The 27,558-nt window shown below is 33.4% G+C and overlaps 1 protein-coding gene across 1 annotated transcript; it reads right to left on the reverse strand.

Annotated features, from left to right (window-relative positions):
- Positions 1–2,887: 2,887 nt before the first annotated feature.
- On the reverse strand, positions 2,888–7,398 carry LOC132034177 (WAT1-related protein At4g08300-like). Its single transcript, XM_059424451.1, has 7 exons — positions 7,134–7,398; positions 6,680–6,742; positions 5,238–5,354; positions 4,350–4,587; positions 4,082–4,240; positions 3,803–3,954; positions 2,888–3,384 (listed from the first exon to the last, which is right to left on the reverse strand). The coding sequence occupies exons 1-7, from the start codon at positions 7,328–7,330 to the stop codon at positions 3,162–3,164; spliced, it is 1,149 nt and encodes a 382-aa protein (XP_059280434.1). The 5' UTR covers positions 7,331–7,398; the 3' UTR covers positions 2,888–3,161.
- Between the last annotated feature and the right edge of the window lie 20,160 nt (positions 7,399–27,558).

Genomic DNA, 27,558 nt, shown 5'->3' on the forward strand with positions numbered 1-27,558 from the left:
AGAAGTCAAGTTCAAATCAAAATTGACAGAATGACTAATAAATTAAGTCAAGTTCAAATCAAAATTGACAGAATGACTAATAAATTAACGCTTTTCTTTGTAGAGTTCAAACTCAGATCAAAATAATTCCTTTTGATTTTTTTTGGGATGTGAGCAGTATTTGGTAGTTAGGAACTACGAACTACGCTAGTTACGGACTACGAACTATCAAAGTAAAAGTCATGGACAATAACTATATACAAACTAAAAGACGTTTAACCAAGCCAAAGAATGCAGACAACTGAACTATTGAACAGTTAGTAAATGTTTTTTCACCCTTGTCTTTAATATGGAAATAGGCATATAATTATCATATAACGAAAATTTTATTTAGAAATGGATTGTTAAACTGTTAACAATTTTTTCTAGTAAACTTGCAATCATCTAGCAATCTAGAGACACTGCTTTTTCACCAGGTTGTTGCACTTGGATATACTCATACAAGGTTCAATAAAAGTAGAATATTTATCTAATTCTATTCAACGATTTCTTAAACGATGCTACTCTATATAAATCACTGTGCAATACTTCAAGTGAAGCATAGATTTCTCCCTCGTGCTACTTACAATCTTTATTTTCGATCACCTCACCTAGATCCCTCAAAATCTAACACAATTTTTTTTAGCATGTTTTGATCTTCGCAGCAAGGTCCTAAATTTTATTCCACAACAACAAACTACAAAATCATTGCATCGCTAGTTCTAGTATGCTAAAAATTTCAAAATTCTTTCAACTCAATTTTTCAAATCTGTAAGAAAACGTTAAAAAAATAACGATATCACTAAATTATAAGATTTGGAGGTAAATTCAATATTAATTGGTGGTATTGGTTATGTACTACTTCTTCTACTTCCACGTTTTTCTTTTGGTCCTATTTAGTTGACTTTTCTGAATCTATTTGTGTCTTTGCATTATAAATATCATTTACTCAGCAAGGGCTGGAATTTTATTTCAATTCCATTTGTCCCACATTTCCTCTTTTGAAAAAAGTGTTTAGTTTCAATTCCATTTAGCTCAACTGTAATTTATTATTTAAATGTGATCTCCGATGGAAAATAGCACAAGAATAGAATATGAGAGCGTTAATAAGGTCTGCTTTAACTTGTCCTCAGCATTCAAAGATCACCTCGGAGTAAAGCAAACAATGGAAGGAGAGGCGGTGAAACCAAAGGAAGTAGTTACACATGATGTAAGACAATTGACACGCGGCTGTTTAGATTTGGGTTGAAAGACACGTTTTCTAGATATTATGTAAAGTCTAAAATGCCCTCAGCATTGATTTAATTGCCTAAGAAGCAGCCATGCTGAAACTGGCTCTTCTACTGGTAGTGCTCTTCTATAAAAGTAGATATTTTAACTAAAGAAATATAATTTGTGTTAGTATAAGTGTACAACAACAACAACAATATATACCCATCACGTTGAAATAGTTATATGAAAGCAAAATTTTCATTCCACTCCTTTAATATTTTAACTTCCATTTTGATGAAATTATTTAATTTAAATCAAATTTGGAACCGGACATTATAACTTATGTATCCTAATTTTAAAGTTATTTAGTTCTAAATAAATAATCTATACATAGTTAATGAACTTTTAAGACAAATACATAATTTAACTTGTGCGTAAAGGGGTTCGAACATGGATATGGAAAAAAATCTTTGAGAAGCGCTCCCAGGCGCGATGCAATGCGAATTATCTGATTAATGAACTAGTTATCGAGCACCAATCGTGAAAAATGAGGTAGGAGGTTCGATAGCTTTTGAAAAGTAGACTTTAAAAAACAAAAACAAAAAAATTGACTTAAATAAATAAGATTAGGACCTAAAAGTAATTAATTAAAAAGTTTTAAAAAAATTTGAAAATTATTGTGAGGACTACAAAAGTCCCCGGTTCGATAGCAAAAGTGTAAAAAAAAATTGACTTAAATAAATAAGATTAGAACATAAAAGTAATTAATTAAAAAGTTTTTAAAAAATTGGGAAATTATTGTGAGGACTACAATCACATTTGAAATTATTCTCAATGGTTGGAATTCGTTGAAGATACATAAAGGAGGCAACAAATAAAATTTGAGAAAGATTGGAGATGATTTGAACTAGTTTGAAGTAAAAAATTCATAGTCGAAATAGAGTTGAAATTTTCTTCGCCGCACATGTATCTTACAAGTATACATGGATATACACTGATATATAGAAGATACATACGGAATATACAAGTGATACACGAAAGATGCACATTTATACATGCAGAAACTTCATCTTCTTCTTTCGAACTGTAACTCAAATTTCAATTCAAACCACATTAAATCTCCACCAAATCGTCCCAAAATTGAGATTAAACTCCTTACCATATTCCCAATCTATTCCAACAATACCCACTAGAAACAAATTCCAATTTCTAAAACTCGAAATTTCAAACTCAAGATTACGCGAGTTTCAATTGCTTTTAATGAATTTAATTAGCTCATCATCTTTACTTCCCAAGTAAACAAGCAATATTCTATGCACAAAATTAACTCCAAAAGATGTACCCATCTATTTTAACAACACTCGATCGAAACAAAATTCAATTTCGAAAAAAATTCATGCTAAACTTAATCTCTGTAGAATTGTCTAGAAGTATCATTGATTTGAGTACGACTATGGTAAAGATTTGAGTTATTTTATATTTAAATAAAGTGAGTTTGATCATGGAGATGCGATTTATTATGTCTATTTATTTGAACATTGATTAGGATAGAAACACTATTGATAGTACAAGATTTGAAGGAATTCGATTATGAATTATGTAGATTGAGGTTAATTGGGAGCATTGGACGTCGTTTAAGCAAAGGTTAAAGACTAGGTTATTTGAAATGTACTTCTTTTATGACATTGAACGTAAGAATGTTACTACTCATTGGAGGTAAAATAAAACATGTTCATTTTTCATACCCTAGTGGAGAGACCACTCCTTGACTTTTGACACAAAAAGTAGATGACACATCTTTTTCATATTAGCCAACAACAGTTGACAACATTAGTGCATTGTTTCAAAGCAACACTTGGAAATTTTAACATTGCAACAAGTCAAAAATTAAAATTACAAATTTAAAGATACAGCTTCTTTTATTTTGGTTGTTAGAGCTCTTGGAAGATTGAAGAAGCCTTCTTCTCAGCTGGGATCTTTGATTTTACAATGGCAACATCATCAATATTATCATCAACAATGGTTGACCTTTCTTTTATGTCCACAACTGGTAATTCTTGGTCTTTGCCAATAATTTCATTTCCTTTCCCCTCCTTACTCTTACCCCACACCACAGAGTAAAGTCCAATGACTATGATAATTGCTCCAATTAAGCTGAAAAGAATCAAGAAATAATTAGATAATTAAAAAGAAATGAGAAAGTGAGCTAAGAAAAAAAATGAGGAGTAATGTGACGTGAAATTGTTAATGTGCATTCAGTTGAACAACACGTGTGAAAATCTACGGATAAACATGTGACGTGAAATTGTTAATGTGCATTCAGTTGAACAACACGTGTGAAAATCTACGGATAAACATGTCAGTTCAATTTTCACTGTTCCCTTCTTTATTTGACAAAGAATGATTTGATATTAGACTTCAAATTCATGACTTGGTTTCTACTAAATTTAATAAATTATGTCAAAATCGCTAGTGACAATCTAATAATCTTTATAAAAAAAATGATTTGATGATATTTAACTTTATCGTCATTAGGAATAAATAATGATGAAAAATGAGAGAGAAAAATTACCTTCCAAGGTGGACTGACTCAGCCAAGATAATAGCAGCAAGAATTGAAGTGATAACCATACTCAATGGGCTAAAGGCTGTCACAAACACTGGCCCTTTTACTTTATTAACCACACTTTGCACATAATATGCAATTCCTGAGCAAACAATACCCTGCCAAACACAAATTATATGCTCTAATTAGAATCTTAAATTGTAAAACTAGTACCAAAAAAACTTATAATCACACTTGTGGTAAAAATTTAGTAAATTAAGGTAATTTAGTGGGAAAAAAATTTACAGAGTAAGCAGCAGCAAGGAGCCTAGAGTCAAAGCCAATAACCCAAGCATTCCAATCACGTTCCATTATAAGAGCCACAATTCCACCTTCCACTACGCCCATCACACATACCCATGCAGCTAGAGATAATTCTGCTGGGTACTCTTTTAATGTCATCGACTATATATACATAAAAAATAAAAAATAAATTAATAAATCATATTAAAATTTAAATGAGTAAAATAAATTTGTTTGAGTCCTTTTTAATAGAATATAATAAGTAACTTACTTGAACAATGAAGAAACCTGACCAGCCAACAATGCAAGCAATGAGCTCAATGGTCCCGGCAACCCAGTTCACGGGGGTGGCAGCCGCGACTTCATGGTGGCCGACACCGTGAGAACGAGCGACCAAGTTGAACATTGGCCCTTTGTAAATAGTCATCACCATTGCTCCGGCCACCGTTATTATTGTTCCTATCACCTTTGCCATGCTTGATTTCTTCTTTAGGTTTACTTTCTCAATTCTAGTCATAAAAAAAGAAGGAAAAAAAATTTAGTAACGTTCATGAGTTCCCTATTCAGTTCTACAGAAAAATTGGAGTTAACTATTAATTTCGCTGCTAAATTGCTCGAACATAAAATAATTTTTTGATAGTCCGTCGCTACATAGGGTTAGCGACGGATTTTGTTGTTTAGCTACAGAATGATTGTTGATAATTCCTAATTTTTTTAATAGTGATTTTGTTTGTATTTTCTTTTCTCTAGTACTAGCTAGTACTACACTTCTGTTTGTTTTGATATTATTTTGTACTATAAAGCACAATCTCAAATAGTAATAGGTAATAATGTGCCAATAAACATAAAACATAACTACACAACCAACCACTAACTTTTTGAGATCATTGCTTTCCAAGTGGGAAGCAACTTTGCTTATGTGAGGTCATGCTTTTATAACTTATTACTTGTGCAATGAACTAGTAGTATGTTTATGGAATAAACAAAGGGCATCAAAAGCTACCATATCCCTTTATTTCCTTTTTTTTTTTTTTGTTGGTGTTTTGCTGATTCTAATGGAGTAAAGCAAGGTTGTCTGTCTACTTCTCCATAATTAATTATGAGATTAATTTAATACCATCGGTATAAATTAATTTTGATAGAGAAAAAAGAATAATACCTGAAAATGACAGCCAGGAGAAAGGTTACTGCAGGGAGGAGATTGACAAAGGCAGATGCATATGTTGCAGTTGTGCTCTTCAGTCCCAGATAGTACAAGTTCTGATCAATCACTGGCCTGAAATTCCATTTATTTTAAATTTCATTTAGAATTAGTATATACAATCTACATAAGGTTTAAAAATCTTCCTAGCAATTGTTAAAAAAAAGTTTTATTTTATTCCGTGAACAATATCTCTCTGGAACCACTTTATTATGCTTTAATAGTACTATAGATGCCATATTCTTGATCGGGGTGTAAATTCATCAATAGAATCTATAACCCTATACTCAACTATATTGATATTGTTAAACTTTTTTTTGTCTCTAGTACATAAACTTTCCAAATAAATGAAATATATAGAACTAATGAATTTGCTTTCTAGCTAATTCGGAATGATTAGGACTTTGTTCGACGTTCTTTATTGAACTTATTTGTCTTGTTTACGTAAAGAATAATATGATTAGTGATTACTCTATTATAGGAAGTTGCTTCTATGAGTAATATTACAGTATTTGCTTTCAACTAAAGCTAACATTAAAAGATGAACGACAAAATGTGGAAACACTATCACCAAAATATGTCACGTACTAAATTTAAGAAAGAAAAGAAAAAGCACCTCTAAAGACCATAAAACAATAGAGTTTTAATTTATTCAGTTGAGTGTGATAATTGATTTAGTGAATATTTCTATTGGCATAAAACATATAATTGGAAAACATGGGAAACAGTTATTTGTGTGAGTATGAGAGAGGAGAGATGGGTGGAGTTTGGTGCGGGGAGGGAGGAGGGGGGGTTAGGTAGGTAGGGATATAAGCTACGGTTTAGGGTGATGTGAATCTACATAAAGTTGTAGAATTTGTAGTATTATTCTTTAACCAAACGTTCTTTAACAATATCAAAACGTTTTAAAAATGAAATAAAAAATAAAGAAAGAAAATGAGAATCTTTAGGCGCATGCAAAATATCTCAGGGTCATATATTGATTGTTAAGTCGTGAGTTTGTTAGAAAGAACTCAAATTACAATACAAGGGGAGCTGATAAATCTTATCTTAATGTTCAAAGTTGGATTTTCATCCCTTTCATGCAAGAGTAACCTTGTAGGAAAAAGTTGGACAATTATATACTCCTATGTTTCTACAGTCAGTTTGATAAATGACGAAATGAAGGCTAAAACAAAAAGCTGAAAAAAATATTATATGAAGAAAAAGATGCTACAATTAATTAAGAAATTGAAAAGAGACATCAGAATCTCATGCGTTTATATGACTGAATAGACAATGAAATTTCAAGACAGAAGATTAAAAAAAAAAAAAATCGGGCATATATTTATACTTGTAATTTGCTCACATGTAAATTGAACAGAATACAGATTACAGAATGAGTTTAAAAGACCACTTACTCTAGAAAACCAAGAGCCACTATCTTAATGAAGACCCTGAGTGTCATCTTTGGCCTTATTTTCCTGCAGACAAAAACAAAATGAAGGTATGCTGTTAGATATCCGCAACATAATATTGCCATCACTATACTACTATGCAAGTCAAGTAATCTGTGTCAAAATTTATGACGAGTTCTTAAATGGGGACGTTAGAGATTTAAAATGCACCCTCTCTGACTTCAACAGTTCAATATATATGGTATCAGAACATGCAAATGTCTTGAGTACAACTTAAACTTTTTGATGAGATGATCACATACTTCAACAGTGAATGTAATTGAGAAATATGGTTGTGATTCAAGCAAGAGTGTCTTGAAATACAGAAACAAAAAAAACTTTTCTTGGTTGCAACTATGTATCCCCATAATTCTACTATGGATGAAGCGGACGAATAGAGAGAAAAAAAGATAGAGACCTTTCAAGAACGATAGCAAAGGGTAAAACAGCAATGGTTGCAAATACATGTCGATAGACAACAAGTATCCAGTGACTCATTCCCCTTTTGAAGCACATCATGGTCACAATATACATCCCTGCATACCCAAACTGCAAGGACAACATAGCCAAATAAGGCTTCACCTTGTTGAGGAAGGAGGCAAATGCACCAGCCATTTCTCTCCTTCTCTTCTTTCTTTACACACAAAGAAGGGGTTTTAGGATGGGGTATGCAAATATAGGAAGTGTGCCCCTTTTATACACGAAGCAAAAGGGAAAAAGCTTAACCAAGAATATAATAATAATAAGAGTTTTAAATTAGAAATTGAAAACCAAAAAATAGTTTAAGCTTATTCATGGTTGCACTAACTCCTGTTTCTCCCTCCCCCCAGGCCCCCTTAATTAGTAGATTCCCCTTATCCATTTTAAACAAATTATGTTATGTACATCCAATGTAGTATCCATTCTTCAAGCAACAAAAGAATCTTTGCTGTCAACTTAAAATAATTAAAGAGAGAGAAATAAGAATGGATGAAAGAGGGTTTTCTTTTTCTCTACGTAAATTCTTTTGCTGGAAAAAGAAAAAAAAAAGTAGTTTAATTTTTTTCTTTTGTCCTTGTATTTTGTGAAGGTGGAGTTCGAACTATTGACCACCAAATGCTGCTAGGGTTTAGTGGGAGATGATGTAGGTATAAAAGATGTGTGGTCTTTCAGAGAAGTGGGTAATGAGTGGACACTTTTCTTGAAAATGCCTCGACTGATTATGTTGCAGTTGATTAATATTGCCTCCCTATCTTCAATCTTTAACTTAAAGGAGATCATCAAAAATTAGCTACTATAGAGGACTAGGCCTAGTACTAGTGACATCTTTTTTAATGAATTATTGTACACTTGTATTAAATTTCAAGTATATATTATTTTTCCAAAGTAAGTTTGTTGACGTTTAAGTGGTTTTTCTTTGCTTTAGATTTATGATAACTTATTCATACTACTTTAATTTGTATCATAAAGTACAAGAAAAGGACAATTCAAGTTCCTTTTTTTCAAAGTTGCGACTCGAATACAAGAGCATTTAATCTTCTCTTCATGACTAGCTCAGAAGGCTAGCAATTGCCATCAATCTACATTAACAATCCTTTGACATGTTTTTGCATTGTATCAAAACATGTAAAACGTATGTCCTCTAATTGATGACTTGGGAAATTCATCGTATCTGCCACTTGATTGGCTTCTCTAAAACAATGTTTAGTGAAAAGACCATAATCTTCCATCAATTGCTTTATCTCATCATTGACAACTACTTCCATTCTCCATGAAATAACCCATACGTAGTAGAGAATTAGTTTCACCAATAATCAGGACATGCCCATTCTAAAATATCATCAAACCAAAGAGGAGGCAATAGCCTCAACCTAGTTGCTACCTATGCTGTCCATAAAACTACCGAAAACCAGCAAAATTTTGACAGAAAAATTCTGAGGGAGTCCGTCACAAATATGAATTTAATTCAAGGGAGGTCCATAAAAATATAGGATTTAATTTCTATGGAAAGTCCGTTGAAAAAGCTTCGGACGAGCTAATTTTCGACGGACATCCTTTGAGAGTTTCTATGGGAGATTCATTTGTTTTTAGTAGTCGACCACTTCCCTCCAAAAGCTCCATTTATGTTAATACCATCACTATTTATATTGACAAATACTTCCTCCATCCCAAAAAATTGTCTTAGTTTGACTTGATACGGAGTTTGTATTACTAATTTTAATTCTAATTCTTTTTGCAGTATCTTATTACTTTCGATATTGTCCAACTTGTAAGTGCACACTTAAGAAGAATATCAGTTGGTAATAAATGGGAAGATGTTTATAAATTTTTGGCGAAAGTGATGCATTTATCAACAAGTGATAAAGTAATAGAGGTATGATTCATTTGGCGAAAGTGATGCATTTATCAACAAGTGATAACTCAAAAAGTTTTCAAATATCTTCCCATTTATTACCAACTGATATTCTTCTTAAGTGTGCACTTACAAGTTGGACAATATCGAAAGTTATAAGATACTACAAAAAGAATTAGAATTAGTAACGAACTTCATCGCTATTCCATTGTTAAATTGCTTGTACTAACAAGATCTCTTTAATAATCCGTCATTATTAAATAGAATTAGCAACATATTTTGTTGGTTAGCTATAGAATTTGTCCGTCGCTAAAATATGTTTTTTTTATAGTGAGAGTTTTTTTTTTTTTTTTTAATCATGCAGAAGAATGTTTCTCCATGTCATATTTGTATCCGCACCTCGACCTCCATAAATATCTCTCATACAATTATTGGAGGCATGATTTTGCAAATATAAACAACGAAAGAATTCCTGTTCTTATGCTTCTAACAATTAAGGATCATAGTGCTCAATGTAGTGCCGCTGTGGATATTACCCAACATACCAACAAAATACCCTCTGTTATAAATACTATTCATTATTGTGGATGTCTATTTTTAGGAGAAAATTTAGGGTTTGTGACTTTGGGACCAAGCTATTTTTTTCTTATAAATAGAGAGGTTCTCTTCCTTGTATTTACATCCCTAAAAAGTGAAATAAAGAATTCCCCTCTTTTCTCTTTACCTACAATATTATTCTTGCTTGCTTTATTATTTTATAACACGTTATCAGCACGAGACTCTATAATGTTGAGTTGATTTTCTAATCAAGTGTTATTCTTGGAGTTAGACGAGTGCAAGATAAGTATTTACTTTGATAATATTTCACTGTGTCAATTATATTCTAGTTATTTGTTTTAATCACTCCCCTGTTTGAGAACTTGAAGCCAACCGTTGCATGCCTTATTGGAGATCAGTGAGAACTTTCCTTTGTTTTGTTTTCTTTTATCGGTGATAAAGAGATTGAACTAATGCTCTCTTATAATGGATCTGTTTTTTTTTTTTTTTTTTTTTATATATATATTTTAACATATTACTCCAAAGGTATGTGTCTCTCTTATCTAGTAGTGATATATTTATTTGGAAGTAATATTTGTTAATTACAGCGGCTACAGAGGAAAAGAACTGACGAATCTTTTTTGTACATAGAGGAGAAGGTTCACAGTGCCGCGTTTTTAAGTTTATTTATACTTTTGGATACATACCTTTCTTTTGTGAATTTATTTACTGTATATCATATCGTATATTTTATACTAAAAGAAGTAGTTGTTTATCTTGTAGAATTTACATGAAATATTTGACCACTTGCAGTGGTAAATACTTTCATAGGCTTATCGTGATTATAAAGGAAGATATGTTAGAGAAAAGTAAATTCACAAAAGAAAGGTATTTATCCAAAAGTGTAAACAAACTGTGAACCTTCTCCTCTATGTACAAAAAATTCTCCATATTTATGTCTAGATTTGCTCCTGAAGTAGCAATATCCTAAAAGAGGTTCTAAGCGATCATAATTTTATATGGTTAAGGTACATTCAGATGATTATGATGTCTCATTCTTGAAGAATGAAAACGTTTGATACATGTTACAAATACAGATTCATTCCTTGAAGTGAATGTGATGATATATAGTAAAGATTATAAATAAAGACATGCTCTTGTTGTGAAAATATCACCTATCACCTTTAGAAGAGGTAAAATAATTAAGAAGAAATATTTTGAATATTTTATTATTAATCTCAAAGCAGCAGAATCGTGAAATTTACTTTCGAAATAGTAAGAATTTGAAATTTACTTTTGAAGTAGTAAAATCCAAAGTATACTCCGGAAGTAGTACAACTTACTCCTGAAGTAGTAAGCTTTTGAACTTTTCTCCTGAATAAGTTTAACTTTAAAATTTACACACAAATAGCAAGACATTGAAAAATGTCTAAGATATATTTAATAGTATAAAATTGATGATCAACGTCTCCAGAAGAGCCTAATTATTTGTCTACTAGAATCATGACACCAGTAGTGTCCAAACAATATATGATTTTGAGGAATAAATTAAAGGCTCCTGAAAAGCTATACTATCATGTCATTTATCTTGTATCGTAATATACAAAGTTGTTATGATCGAAGCACAAGTTGTAGTAAACCCGAAGTTTACTGATAAAAATGATTAATGCTACAAAATATTGGAAGATTGAATATCTTCAAGTTACTATGGATAAGAAATATGTATATGAAAGGTGACCCGATTTGTACTACAAATATAAGTGTGATGAATCACATGAACAACAAGCCAGAAGTTTATATTGATACAAAATTCATGTCATGGTAAACTAGAAGTTTACTAAAACAATTAGCACATACCATGGTAAACTTGAAGTTTACTAGTATAATAATTTTATTAGTTGGCATGAGCCGTTTGGCCGTCCTGATTCAAATATGATGTGCAACTTGAGAATTTGACATATACTGAAGAACTAGAAGATTCTTCAAGAATTTATTTTCGTTCCTTGTTCTCATGATAAATTGATTATACAGGCTAATGTTGGGATTGAATTCCCTAAATTCTGAAAAAATGTAAAAGGTGAATATGGGTCCGTTCACCTGTTATGTGATATCTTAAATAGATGCATCAATGAGATGGTCACATGTGCATTTATTATCAACCAACAGTTTGACATTTGCATAATTGCTTGCTCAAAATAATTGAGTTGAGAGCACAATTTTTAGATTATGTAATCAAAACAATCCATCTTGATAATCTAGCTTATATGCAAGCTGGTTTGGCGTTAAATGCCTCCACTAAATTGCTAAATCATTGCTTATGAGAACAAAGCTTCATGTGCTGATTTGAGATATGATATATTGTATACAAGATCACTAGTATACTTCAGACCAATAAATTACGATAAATTCTCCCCTCATAATTGGTTCAGGGTTAGGAACTAGATTTTTGCATCTAACAACTTTTTATGTGTGGTGATGATTAATTAATCTACCGTGATGCACAAAGATGGATTCCTCCAAAGAAAATGGGATATATGTTAGTTTTTCTAACATTAGGGGGAGAGAATAAGTAGCTAGGAAATATGTTGTGAATTATCATTAGTATGATCCTCATTCAAAAAGTAATTCAAGTTAAATGCTAGAAGCATTTGCTGACCCAAAACTAGTTTCATATTTCAGCTACAAAATGCTCCTATTAATATCAATGTCCCTGAAGGACAAAGTATACAACATGCATGAAGCATGGCAGATCAATCGGTTCCAAATAAAATAATCCTTGAAAAGGGAGAGGAGTAAATGATCAAAATGGTCATAATAAGGAGGCAATGTGCTCTTGAAGAGCATAAAACATAACACTTCATGAAATCTCATGAGAGTTTTAGGTACCTAAAATAAAGAAAGTGATGAGATCTCGATAAGTTATGTCACATTGCAAACGGATACAAATCATATATCATCGATGATATCTTTGGTACAATATAGCGCAATATTGTAAAAGATTGTGGGGATCTGAATTCTATGTCGATAAAGCATGCTAACATAGATATTATTACCAAGTGAAATGACACATTGTGGTAAGCTTCAAGCTTATTGGACCTACAGTCTAGACAACAGAAAATGTCACGCATTTAAATATTAATGGATATTGTCACTTGACAAAATTTATATGAAAATTTCTAAAGAATTTTAAATGCCTGAAGCATATACAATTCTAAAAAATCTATTCATAATTCTTACATGGATTAAATCAAGCAAGGTGAATGCAATTTTATCATAATGAGTATTCATTGACTAAGGGTACACATGACTCTACTATCCTTATGTCTTTATGAATGTAAATTGATTACTTGAATATTATTCGAACTCTTGAAGAGTTTCCAAAAGCAATAGATTATCTGCTGAAAGAAGTTGAAATGAGAAACTTGCAGAACTTTTTGGTCCTGAAGTGCTGTATCTTTACGCAACTGATGCATTTATCTATTTTGCTATGATTATGAAGGATTACAATCATATGATGTTATGCTACATGACAGTCAAATCATATAAAGATAACATCAGTTTATAAAGAAAGTAAGGAATGCACTTGGAGTGATTTCAACAATATTATATGCCGATGCAACTTTATCCAAAGACTGAAGATGCAGCAAAGATACATAACCCAACTAAAGAGTGGATTCATAAAAGGACAAAGCATATTTCACCAAGGTTGTTCTTCACACACGAGCTCTAGAAGAATGGCGATATCACCATGCAAGAGATTTGTTCGAGCGATAATATGACTGATTTATTCACCAAGTCTTTACCAACCACAACTTTCGAGAAGATGGTGCAAAAGATTGAGATGTTAAGATTCAAGTTTTTGGATTAATATTCTCATCAGTGGGAGTTAATATGCGTTGTGCTCTTTTTTCCTTTCAAGGTTTTTGTCCCACTGGGTTTTTCCTTGTAAGGTTTTTAATGAGGCAACCAAATGAGGTTATTAGAAATGTGTACTCTTTTTCCTTCACTAGAATTTTTCCCACTAGGTTTTTTCTACTAAGGTTTTAATGAGGCACATTATCTAACAAATAGACATCCAAGGGAGAGTGTTATAAATATTATTTATTATTGTGGATGTCTATCTTTAGGAGAAATTTTAGGGTTTGTGACTTTGGGACCAAGCTACTTTTTTCTCATAAATAGAGAGATTCTCTTCATTGTATTTACATCCCTAAAAAGAGAAATAAAGAATTTCCCTCTTTTCTCTTTACCTACAATATTCTTCTTGCTTGCTTTATTATTTTATAACACCCTCCTATATGTTGTACAAACTTTCGATAAAAAAACAGCTACTTCCTTGTTTCCTCACCGGGAAGCTTATCTGGTGCATGACAACAACAACATTTTGAGACCATGGTGCTTGGTGATTTGATCTTTCATCGCTTGTCACGCCTGAGGTGAACTAACAAAATTCGACCTAACTGTTCTTTTGTGGAATTTGTTTTATTGGAATGTTCGACCTAGCTGAGATGTCCGGGATGATCAAGACACGCCGATATAATGTCGACTTTCATCTCCATAATAGTGGCATGTATGCATCAAGCGTTTATGTCTAGAGAGCATAAATTATTGTTCAGCCAAGCTAAACTTATAAGCCTTTTAAAGAGTTTTTATATGGACCTCGCACTCTAAATCTAAGAGTTACATTATCAGTTGGAATTTTTTCTTGCAGCAGGCTAATTAGAGGAAACCTTAAAAGATAACCTTTTTTTCCAGATTTTATTACCAGTGTTACATTTTCGGACTTCCTCTTCTTCTTCTTTTTTCATGTTGATTTACATGTAAACATGTCTGACTGTAACAAATGAAGGAACTACAATATTGAGTATGTGCATCCCACCATCTATAAATCTATCAATAAAGTCCTTTTTGGAAGCATTCCTATCATCACTCACATTTGCAAGGCCCCCAGTCCAGTCTAATTATTCCACGCAAATGAAACTTCTCTCTTGCTTATGTTTCACAGAATGTATTTCTCAATTCCACTTTAGATCTTTATCATTCTTCTTCATGTATGTCAATGATCATAAGCTCACTCTTTTTCCACAAAATGAGCTTTCTTATAGTAGTTGGCTTAAAAAAAAAGCTCTTTTACAATGTTTTGTGTTGGACACGATAGTGGTGATTCTTCGGTGAACATCGAACTTTCCGTCAAAGAGAGAAAGAGAAGAGAGAATGGGCTTCAGGGCAAAACTTGAGTTTCAATGCCTAGAAAATTCACAAGTTTACACATATATAGTTTCAGGTGAATGGGTTCTTTTACGCTAATTTGGATCAACATTACATTGGGCTCATTCACACAACTTTGGGCTTTCAGTAAATACAAGCCCAACAGAGAATTCAACAGATGAGAACAAATACATTGCATTTCATTTTTCATTTTGTAAATAAGTAGACACTTGTAATTATTTCATTTAGTTAGTTAGGAAATGAAAAATACTATAGGGACATGTATAGGAGTCTGTTAGCATTAGATTCTTTTTCTAGTGTATAAATACATGGCCTTGTACAACGTTCATATCATTAAATACACAAGAGAAAATTTTCAATATTGTTTTCTTATTTTGTCATGGTATCAGAGCACGCTTGATTCTGCTCATAATTAGTTGTTTTTTCTTTTCCTTGTTTAATTTTCTGCTACAATGGGGACTAGCTCACAACTGCCAGTGGAACAGTAAGATCAATCACATCCAATACTAATGGAGTGCTTGATACTACTCATCCCTCTTATCTTCATCCCTCGGATTATCCAGAGATGAATGTTGTTTCTTCCGTCCTTGATGATAAAAGTTATGGTGGTTAAGACATGGTATGTTCATTGCTCTTTCTACAAAGAACAAGCTAGAGTTCATTGATGGACCCCTAGAAGTTCCCAGCACTGAATCTGGTTTGTAGAAGTGCTGGACCCGCTGGAATGACATGGTACTCTCCTGGCTTTTGAATTCACTCTCCAAAATACTTTTGTGAAAGTGTTCTTTACTCTCAAAGTGGTAAAGATTTTCGTAAAGAACTAAAAGATGGGTTTGGACAAATAAATGGAGCTAAGTTATTTTAATTACGAAAGGAATTAAGTACATTAATTCAAGGAAACACCAATGTATCCATTTATTTCACTGAGTTGAAACGCCTTTGGGATGAGTTAGATGCTCTAAACACTTTCTCTGCTTGTGTATGTGATTGTAATTGTGGTACTAAGGCTAAAACTTTTAAAGCTTACTAGGATAAGAGATTACTTCAATTTTTAATGGGTTTAAATGAAGTTTTCATTGGTACTAGAAGCAATATCTTATTGTCTTCTCCCTTACCTAATATTGGACATGCATATTATTTGGTGATGCAAGATGAGAAGCAGGTAAATACATATTTTCCCTGTATACCCAGGTGAATCTGCTTCTTTTCTTGTTGTTGACCAAGGACGAGGTGGTTTTAGGAAGTACTCTCATAAAGGTCAAAGACACTATGTCAACAAGAGAAATAATCTTGTGTGTACTTACTGCAAAAAGTCAGGTCACAATATTAACCAATGCTACAAATTGAAAGGTTTTCCTCCTGAATTTAAATACACTAGATCAAAAAGAGTGCATACAAACTATGTTGTTCAGTCCAATAATACACAAAATCATGCTCTTACTAAGGAAAATGTGACATATCTGCTTAAGTTGCTTCAACGGGCCAATTTGAGTCAACGTGGTTCAAGTGCATCTGATGCTTTCCTAAGTGTGAACTGTGTTAGTATAACAAATATTTTCAACTTTTTAAATTCTCCTGCTTTTCTTATTAGAGTTTCTTCATAATCATGGATACTAGATAGTGGTGCTAGTGAATATATGACTTTCAACAAAGTTTTCTTTTCAATTTGACAAAACTTCCTAGACCTCAACTGATCCATCACTGTCAAGGTCACACATTCTGGTTCTAACTATTATGCCTATTATGGTGTTACATCATGTTTTATATGTGTCATTTTTTAAGTTCAACTTATTATGTATCTATAAGCTTTGTCAATAGCTTCATGTCAACATCTTATTCATTCCATTTTCTTGTTTATTACAGGGCCCTTCAATGAAGAGCCCTCTAGAGGTTGCTAAGGTATAAAGAGGCCTCTACTTTCTCAATTCATCCATGTCATCCAGCAAACAAGACTTTAGTTCTTCCTAAATCTAATAATGTTTTTCTTTCCAGCAAACTATATTATAGAGCATTAAATGCTCCGGTTTCAGTTTCTGCTTTCAGTCTTTTAAATTCCATTATAAAAGAAGACCTACGGCATTCAGTTTCATTTTTGTTTCTGCTTTCAGTCTTTTCAATTCCATTGTAAAAGAAGAGCTACGACACTATATACTAGGTCATATGCCATTAAGTAATACGAGGAATGTTTCATATATTCCAGTTTCATCTTGTTCTAAGTTTTCCATTCTTTGAATGATTTGTCCTATGGCAAGACAATCTAAGTTACTTTTTCCTAATAGTTCTATTTCAACAAAAGACATATTTGAATTAATACACATAGACACCTAGGGACCCTTTAGTACTCTTGTATATACTTTCTTACTATTGTTGATGACTATAGTAGGGGAACATGGACTTTTCTCTATCTAATAAATCCAATGCATTTTTTGTACTCAAATCCTTCTTAACCACGGTGATAGGTAATTTCAAACTAGAGTACAAAAAATCAGATCTGATAATGCCTTTAAATCAGGCAGTGGTACACTTCATTCAGAATTTTTCTAGTCCCAAGGCATTTTGTACCAAACCATCTATGTCTCAACTCACAACAAAATGGTGTTGTGGAGAGAAAACATAAACATTTACTAGAAACAACAAGGGCATTACTATTCCAGTCACATTTACCTATCACATATTAGGGAGGCTGCATTTTAACAGCAACTTTTCTCATAAATGAGTTTCCTTTACAAGTTTTGCATTTAAAAACACCATGTGGAATCTTTTTAAATCCAAACCAAATTATTCCACTTTGAGACATTTCGAGTGAAAGGGAAAGCAGTGGCCCGCACCGCATTCACCGGTAAATTTCCCTCTATGTTGGGTGTTTGTACTTTGTTTCTACACTATCTAGGCATAAAAATAAATTTCAACCTACGGATGAACCTAGTGTGTTCTTGGGTTACCCTCATGGGAAAAAAGGCTACAAAGTTCTTAACCTCAAGACCCTGACTATTTCTATTTCTAGAAATGTTATTTTCCATGAAGAAATATTCTCTTTTGCTGCCATTAAGTCATTAAATAATCCTATTTCATTCTTTCCTTTCATCGAAGAACCAACTCCTATTCATATTTTCACTGAATCACCACCCTTTCATAGTCCTGGTCCAAATCCTCCTAGCACATTTAGTCCATCTTCTCTAAGTTCCTCTACTCCTCTATCTCTTATTACTCAAATTGTTTATTCTAGTTCTATTCCAATTTCCAGTCCTCTCTCCTTTGTTCCTTTTGCTCATATTTCCTCCCTACCTATCCTTGCCATTGATACACTCATTAGACAATCCTCTAAACCACACAAAACTCCATCATACCTTAAGGATTATATTTGCAATACTCTACATTTGACAGATTTTAGCTCAACTTGTTTCATTTCCCCTGTTTCATATCCTAGTCTAGTGGTTTGTCTAATTCTAATCAATCCCTCTTTAATTACTCTTCTACTATACAAGAACCTGGTTGTTATTCACGGGCAGTTCGTCATCTAGGATGGCAAGAAGCTATGGCTAAGGAAATTATTGCCCTTGATCTCAATAAGACCTGGGAAGTGGTTAAGTTACCACCAAACAGAAAAGCTCTTCCTTGTAAATGGATTTACAAGGTGAAACATCACTCTAATGGAAGTGTGGAAAGACTTTAAGCAAGGCTTGTTGTTGTTATATCCCGTATTTGGAGCGTTGGGACGATTCGGGTTAACTATGATAAGTTAGGGGTAAGACCATTCCGGGATACGAAGTCGAGACGTTTGACCTTCGATTTTGTCGTAAGACCTAAGTGTGTATGATGTTATTGGTATGGAAACATTAAAGAAAATTCGGGACGTACCAAAGATGGAATAACGGGAAGTTTCCAATTATTGAAAGAAAAAGGAGGGAGTAAAAAAGGGCCATGTGGCCGGCCACCTTTGGAGTGGGCCATGGCCACATGGTTGGCCACTATTTGTAATAAAGGATGATTAAGGGATCATTATATCATCATCTTCATTCACTAGAAAAATCAAGAAGCTTGGAGAGCAAGAACAACCAACCATTCGGCCAAGAAGAGAGAAATTCCAAGACCAAGATTAAGCCATCCCAAAATTATTTCTTCTAAGCAAATCTACTAATTGGAGGGTGCTTGATAACGTGGAGTTGTCGTTTCAAGCGTTGGACTACTCGTTTTCATCCTTGGCCAACTTTAGACAAGTTGAGGAGTTGTGAAGAAAGGTAAGTTTAATCTTGTTTTTATGAGTTATGGAAGGTTTATGTGTGTTGTAGTATGATAATATGGATGAAATTCATGAGATATGGTATGTTAGTGTTGTAGCCGTGTGGTGTGTTGTGTAGTAGTAGTAATGGATTAATTGTATTTAGTGTGTTTGCGTGTTATGAAGTGTAGAAATGGATGGAAGTCATGGAAGTTGTGTGATGTTGTTGTGGCCGAAAATGGAAAATCTTGTATGTTAAAGAATGAACTAAGTTTTATGTAGTATGTTTGGTTGTTGTAGTGTGTTGAAATGAATAAAAATCATGAAGCATGTATGTTGGTGTGTTGGCCGAATATGGCCTCTTATGTGTGTCAAGGAATGAATTAGTTTTCTTGGAATTTTGGTTGTTGTTGTTATGTGGATTCCATGTTGGAAATGAGAGTTTAATGATTCAAGTTGGTATTGTAAATGTTATGGGCTGATTTGGAAGATTTTGTGTATTTAGTGTAATTTTTATATTTATGGAAATGACATGGTTAGAGTGTGGATTGTTGGAGTAAATCATGATTTGAAATCGAGGAATGCGTTAGAGTTGAGGTTCTCGGGTTTGGGGATAATTTCGGGTGGATTGGAGCATTTGTTGGATTGTTGGAAATATTGTGTGAATTGTTTGAAGAGTTCTTGAATATTGTTTGAATGGTTTTGGATTGGTAATTGAGTATGTGTTAGTTTGATTACATGTTGGTTTGTATGTATGTAGTTGTAGTGAGCATAATTGGAATATTGTTGGAATGTGTGGAGAAGGATTATTAATGTTCGAATGTGTTTGAATTGATTATGGATATTGTTGGAATGATTGTTGGTGTTGTTGTGTTGTTGAATTTGGCCGAGTTGAATTCTCGGGGTTGGTCTATTTTCGGGGGAAGTGCTTAAATTTCTATAGAATTATGTGTTAGTTTGAAAATGAGCTTCGGAATGCTTATAGTTGATGTTGGTATTTATTGATGTTATGTAGATCTTGGAGAATTCGAGATATAGGTTTGATTTGGATTAGCGTTGTGTGCGAGCGAGGTATGTAAAGCTTAACTCTTCTTTCTTTTGGCATGTCTTAGTTGTACATAGGCTACGATACGAGCCTCGAGGAAATTCTATTCTCACAATCCGAGCAAGTCTATGATTCGCGTTTGTCTCTCGGTATTCGTACGTTGATGTGGGAAAAATATTGGCGTTGATGTTTTCGGAATAATTGATTTTTAAAGTTGCATAAAAGTTTGGTTTTCAAAAGAGTTTTATTCTTAAACGATGTTGAAACTACGAACTAACCGTAACTTTCACGAAGGCTCGGATTGCCTCGATATCATTGTGGGAGGTTGTATGACGTGTGATGAGTATGTTTTCCATAGGCGGGCCCGGCTCGGGTCGACACTCGTCCGTGGGTCCCGCGACCTTCCTTTGTACATTTCTGATGACGTTTGAAAGAGTTTGGTATGACGATTTTCCCGATTTCCAAGTATGGTCATTTTACTTACTTTTTTAAATCTATGATAACAATTTTATGCATATGGTTACTCACGACTCTGCTCGTGCGTGTTGTTGGTACATCTTTCACGGATCCGGGCGGTTATGTTGTCGTGCGCACTATGATATATTCCGGTGTTATCTTGTGTTATGGTTCACCGAGCTCCTCGCTAAGAAACTGGGTTCCATTTATATTCGGTGTTATCTTGTGTTTGGCGTTATCTTGTGTTATGATGTGTGATGGGGATACGGAGATTTGAAACCTTCGGCGTTATCTTGTGTTATGGCGCCATCGACGGGCGGGCGACCATATTTTACTGTGTACTTTTATGCATGATTTGTATTTTGAAAATAAACATTTGGCATTTTGGAAATGTACTTACTTTCGGTGCTTCTGTTTCGAGTGTGACTCGATTTGTTTACTGTATTTTCTACTTTGCATACTCAGTACATATTCCGTGCGGCCCCCTTTCTTCGAAGTGCGTTTCATGCCCGCGGTACGGACACCCGGTTGGTGATCCGCCGGTTTAGGACACTATCTGCTATGTTGGAGTGCTCCTTTTTATCCGGAGCCTACGTCTTGGTATATACTCGTTCGTTGCATATGTGTGTGTGTGTGTGTGTTCGGGGGTACGGCGGGGCCTGTCCGTCATATGATTACATTAGTACGTTTAGAGGCACAGACATATATGTGGGTTGTGTGCCTACCATACGATGGGTTGTATGTTATATGCTTTGGGCCAATGCGCCATCTGACAGCCTTATCGGCTTTCGATATATATGTATATATGTGATTGAGTTTGAGATGTGTTGAGACAGTTTGAAATAATTTGAGGCAGCGTTTGATACTCATATATGCATAAGCTAGCTGTGTGTGATTCAGGTTTGATGAATGCGTTTGGGTGCCCAAATTGGGCACTAGTCACGGCCTACGGGGTTGGGTCGTGATAGTTGTGCGGGGTGATATTCAAAAGGAAGGAGTTGATTTTATAGAAAAAATTTCCCCCGTGGTAAAAATGACTACAATAAGGTGCATTTTGGCTAGTGCAATCAAGAAAGGATGGGGTGCAGCGTATAAACTAGATGTTGATAATGCCTTTTTACATGGTGATTAACTGAGGAAGTTTATATGAAATTTCCTCCAGGCATCTCATCTACCGCACCCTCATAGGTTTGCAAATTACAGAAGTCCCTTTTATGGACTTAGACAAGCATCAAGGCAGTGATATGCTAAGTTAACCACTGCCCTCAATTTCAAAGGTTTTAGCCACTTATTGAATGACTATTCCCTATTCTTTAATAAAATCGACTCTTCTATCTCTATTGTCACAATATACGTTGATGACATCATTTTAACAAGCAATGATATTGCAGAATTGATTCTTTAAAGGTGTTTCTAAATCAGGAACTCATAATCAAGGACCTAGACGACTTACAATATTTTTTGGGCATGGAAGTGTTGCGAGAATCTCAAGGCTTGATTCTATCTCAACGAAAGTTTAATTTGGATCTTCTACATGAGTTTGATATTTTGAAGTGTTCACCAGTGTCTTTCCCTCTTGATCCAACTGTTCATCTACTAGCAACACCGGTGAACATGTTTCTAACCCGAGCTTGTACGGACATCTGCTGGGAAAGCTCAACTATTTGACTTATACCAGACCGGATTTATCATTCATGATATTTGTGTAAATACATGCAGGACCCTCGAATACCTCATCTCCAAGTTGCTTTTCGAGTTCTCCGAGATCCTGGTCTAGGTCTTTTCCTCACATCATCACCATCCTATAAATTGCTTGCTTTCTATGATTTCGATTAGGGAAAATGCCCAAAATTCAGAAGATCGGTTAGTGGCTTTTACATTTCTTTTGGTTCCTCTCCGATTTCGTGGAAATTTAAGAAGAAAGCTTCAATTTCTCAGCTTTGCAGAGGCTGAGTATCGTTTTATGCGCAGAGTTTTCGCTGAGTTGACTTGGTTGGTTCGCCTATTCACTGATCTCTCTGTTCCTATTTCAGGTTCCCCTCAACTCCGGTAGCCAGGTGGCATTCAAATTGCTAGAAACCCGATCTTTCACGAGCGAACCAAACATCTCTAAATTGACTGTCACTCAAAGTGAGAGCAGTTTCTTACAGGATTAATCTCCCTCTTTTATGTACCTTCTTCTTCGCAGCTTCAAACATTTTTACAAAATCTCTCACTGGACCGGCTCATCACCATCTATTAGGCAAGTTGGGTGTACTTTCACTCCCCTCTAACTTGAGGGGGGTGTTGGACACGATAATGGTGATTCTCCGGTGAACATCGAACTATAAATAGAAGAGAGAATGGGCTTCAGGATAAAACTTCAGTTTCAATGCCTAGAAACTTCACAAGTCTACACATATGAAGTTTCAGCTAAATGGGTTCTTTTGCTAATTGGCTCAACATTACATTGAGCTCATTCAGACGACTTTGGGCTTTCAGTAAATACAAGTCCAACAGAGAATTCAACAAATGAGACCAAATACAACATTGCATTTCATTTTTCATTTTGCAAATAAGTAGACACTTGTAATTATTTCATTTGGTTAGTTAGGAAATGAGAAATACTATAGGGACATGTATAGTAGTCTCCTTATCATTAGATTCTTTTCCTAGTGTACAAATACATGGCCTTGTACAGTGTTCATGTCTTCAAATACACATCAGAAAATTTCCAATATTGTTTTCTTATTTTGTCATTTTGAGTTCTGAAGTTCCACTGAGAGAATAATATCATTAATAAATCTGAGACCAGCTCCACCCTCCTGTATATGATAATATAGATCAGCGCATGAGTTCTGATGAAACTTTTGCTTACTGTCTGTTTGACCCTAGAAAAAATTGCTCCAATTCATCAAGTAACTTTGTTCCCCACATCTCGAATTTTACGTAATTAAATACATTATATTTCAAATAACCATAACTAAAACGTATTCGAGGTCAGGATATTACATAACAATTATCTCAGAATGTAAATTAAAGTGGATGTCTTCGAACAAAATTAAAATGCGCATTACTAGCCGGGACATTCAATCACTCAACAACTTAAGACATGGTTCAATTGTCATATAAACTAGTAAGCATATGATTAAGTATTTGTTTGTTTTAAGGAATAAAATATGAAATACTAATCATTTTTTAACCTTAAATGAACCAATTTTAGATAATAAAGAGGAGTAAATGGATTTCTAGTTTGTCATCCAAATCTTGATGTCAGTTGATGAATATCATGGAAGTGAGGGTCCGCCCACCACTTAGCATGAGCTTTTGTAGAGCATTATTAGAGAGTTAGAAAGCAATAAATTAAGCATGACATTGAGAATTATAAAGCAACAAATTATCTCCCGGTATCCACAGCCCAACACACCTCCAACGTAGTGAATTCAACTAAATTTATTAGCTTTATTTCAAATCCTGAATATTAATTTAAAACGAACTCATTAAAAAAATACAAATATTAAATTGTGAATCAACGTATAGAACTATAGATTTCTGTTCTATTTTTTTTCTTTTTTTTTATGTTCAATCAAACTGGTTACAATAGAATTATAAAGTCAAATTCATATATATATAGAGTTCAAATTTTAAGTACCTCTCATCCTTCGTTCTAATTCTATTACGTAGAAGGAGGGGACCAGTAGAGGCTGGTAATGTCTATAGCTACGTACAAGCAGAGGCGGACCCACATGGAAGGGTGGGAGTGCACGTGTACTCGTTAGCTTCAGAAAAAATTATGTATATATATGTGTATATACCTTTTGGAATTGGTATATATTTAATTGTGCACCCTATCAAACATAAGTGCCTATGGGGTACGTTGGTTGCAACTGCTGCTTCCTTTACATGTCACCTGGGATTGAACCCCAATGTCACTTTTAGTTATTTTTTTGAGCCTATTTTTAGGAAAATAATAAGCATTAAATGAGCTCGCCTAGATTTGAACCTACACCGTTAACACATACAGCCTTAGCCACCGTTCTCTTTCATTTGCTGCACTGCGTTAAATTTTATTTATTACTAAAAAAATCATATTTGACCTATATACTTGTATTTTGTCACTGCGACGCTATTAGTGACTGGTCTGACACGGTATTATCCCTCAACCGTCATTAAAAATTTTGTTGGCATTTATGTTAAGGTAATGGTGCCCCCGCTGTCTTAAAATTCTAGGTCCGCCTCTACGTACAAGTAATTGTATATAGTACTTTTTTCTTTCTTTCTGTTCCTAAAAGAATCTATTTTCTTCTACACAACTACTTGCTTTTTTCTAGTAATATGTAGAGCCTGGTCGATATATAATTTTTATCAAATTATGAATCTTTGCCAAGTATTGGGCACTGATTCTATTAAGGGAAATAAATAGCATGCCTCCTTTAGCTAAATGACGGTTTCTAATGATTGTAAACCTTGAATTACTCCACTATCGCAATAACTTATGTTAGCATAATAAAATGTACACACGACAAAATATGAAATTAGAATTGTCAGAATGAAGAAAAATTGTCTTCTTGATTCTATGTAAAGACAGTAAGAGTACAAGGCAATGTTAATCATTCTTGGTCAAAGAAGTGTCATGGATAGTGGCTCTTTCAACCAGACCTAGTTGGCAAAGGTCATTATTATAAATTTGATTGAGGCATAGGCTTTTTTCTTCTTTCTTTCTATTTCATTACTTTAATTTTATTTCCTTATTTCTTTAGAGGAAAAGCTGATAGACGTAGATAGTCGTTCAATAAAAAGGGGAAAAGGCAAGATAGCAATGGGTAAGAGGGATAGTTACTTGTTTTCTTGCCTTGAAGAAGTATATCTCTTGCCCTTTATTTATTTGTCTTCTTGGGAGGGAAGAAGGCACATTATTTGGATTATTTTCGCTTTTTTGGTTGCATAGCTTCGAAAAACGTAGGAAAACTAAAATACTTTGTCCTTTACATGTACATGATTTGAAAGGCATCAACTTTCTCAAATTGATTACATATTTGCATCCATGCCTAATTTCATCATTTCATGCCATCGTTTAAGGGATATGAAGGCAACTTCTTGTTATGATCAATGTTATGATCAATGTATAAACATCAACTTATTTCATACTACTCCCTTTGCTCCTATTTAAATAACTTTCTAGCCTTTTAAAATTAATCCAAAATAAGTTATTAAAGATAAATAGAAAATTGATCTTTTCCTAATTAATTTTGCTATAATAAATTGTTTGAACAACTTTCTAAAAGGTCTTCCAATGATTCTTTATATCTTTTACTAGGAATATAGAAGTAGTATATTAAAGCGGAGTATTTTTTTTCAACCAAAGATAAAGCGCATTATAGTCAAATTATCCCTTTAATTAATGTAATTAACTTATTTTTTATTAAATGTGTCACACCCTAGAAAGTCATAAGGGATCGAAAGGAGTAATGCTTTGATTATTTACTTTGTCTTAAGTATAATTTTTCTAACTCATAATTGTCGAGATTATTCTACATTGAGATTCAATATGGGATCAGAGTAAATAGAGATTCTAGGTTCGAGTCTCACCACCATTCATTATAAAAGAATAAGCACTCACGTAATGAGTTGTGTTGAAAGTATAATTAAGTAAATTAAAATATACTCTCCTTTGTAACTTAAGTTTATAGATGAGATAGTCACACAATTCAATAATAATGTTTCCTTTATTGCATTTACTTATCAGTATTCGATGTTAATTTCGTTACATCAAAAGATTATAACGGATGAAAGACTATTGCAATACTTCAATCCACTAAACGATCATAATATAGAAATGGAGCATACTATGCTAGATATATCAAGGAAATTATAAGGAAGTTAAAAATGAAAAAAAAAAAACTTATAACTTGATAATGCAATGAGGAAGAAGAGGTGAAGATTTATTTATGAATAAATCATCACAAATACTTTCTACCAAATTTTGTTACAAGTGGAAAGTAAAGAATTCGTGCATATTTTTTGTGACTTAACTATAATCGCCACTAAAACTCGCCCTTCTTGTGGCGATTTAGGAAATTGTCACAAAACATTGTCACACAGAAACCTGATTTTTTATAGTCATAATTGGACACAAATTCAATAACGTTAAAGAGCCGTTCTAAGTTCTAACCAAGAATATGAACAGTACGTTAATGTTGCAACTATTCCTTACGTTTAACAGAAGAAAAAAATAAAAAGATTTTATAAATTTGAGAAACTTGAGATATTGAAAAGATGACTATCTTTTTCATTTTGAATATAAACAAACCTTGGGGATACCACTCTTTTTCGCAAAGTAGAACTACCGTAAAAAAGAAGAAACTGAAAAGGAATTTAAGTCTTTTTAGTATTTTAGTTTTGGGCATGAGAAAATAGTTTACATTTAATTCTTTTTATGGCCAAAAGTGGAGGATTTGATTCAATATTATAAACGAAGTTCGCATGATGTCAAGTGGAATCTGGCTACAAATCATATCAGGCATATTTAAAATATTAGAGATTCTTTCTTTTTTTTTCTTTTTCTTTTTCTTTTTTCTTCTCTTTTCCTTTCACAACGACTAATCTTGAATATAATACGAGTTTAATTGATCGCTAATGTATGATTATGGAAAAAGCTACTTTTTCACCCTAAATTGAATATTCTCTGTTCAGCTTTTAAGTTTTATAATAACAAATTGCAGTGACATCCTTTCTTACAAAAGATTACTTGACCAAAATAGTTATGTTTTATTGTATATCATTATTCTAGTAACTACTTATCACTCTTATCATTCTACATAATATTCACTAAGCAAAGTGGTAAACTCCTCTTATAACACCCCTACATCAAAATTAAAAATACCTCTAAAAGTAGTTTTGGTCTAACATCCTATTTCTTATTTCAGATTAGTGTATGTTGGTAAAAATAACGATAGATTACAATTGAAAAATTAAATGTACAAAAATAAATAAATATTCAGGCTGAGGCGCAGATATCTCGCTCTGTTTAAGGATATTTAAGTCCA

This window comes from Lycium ferocissimum, chromosome 10 (assembly GCF_029784015.1).
Source record: "Lycium ferocissimum isolate CSIRO_LF1 chromosome 10, AGI_CSIRO_Lferr_CH_V1, whole genome shotgun sequence".
Lineage (NCBI taxonomy): Eukaryota > Viridiplantae > Streptophyta > Magnoliopsida > Solanales > Solanaceae > Lycium > Lycium ferocissimum.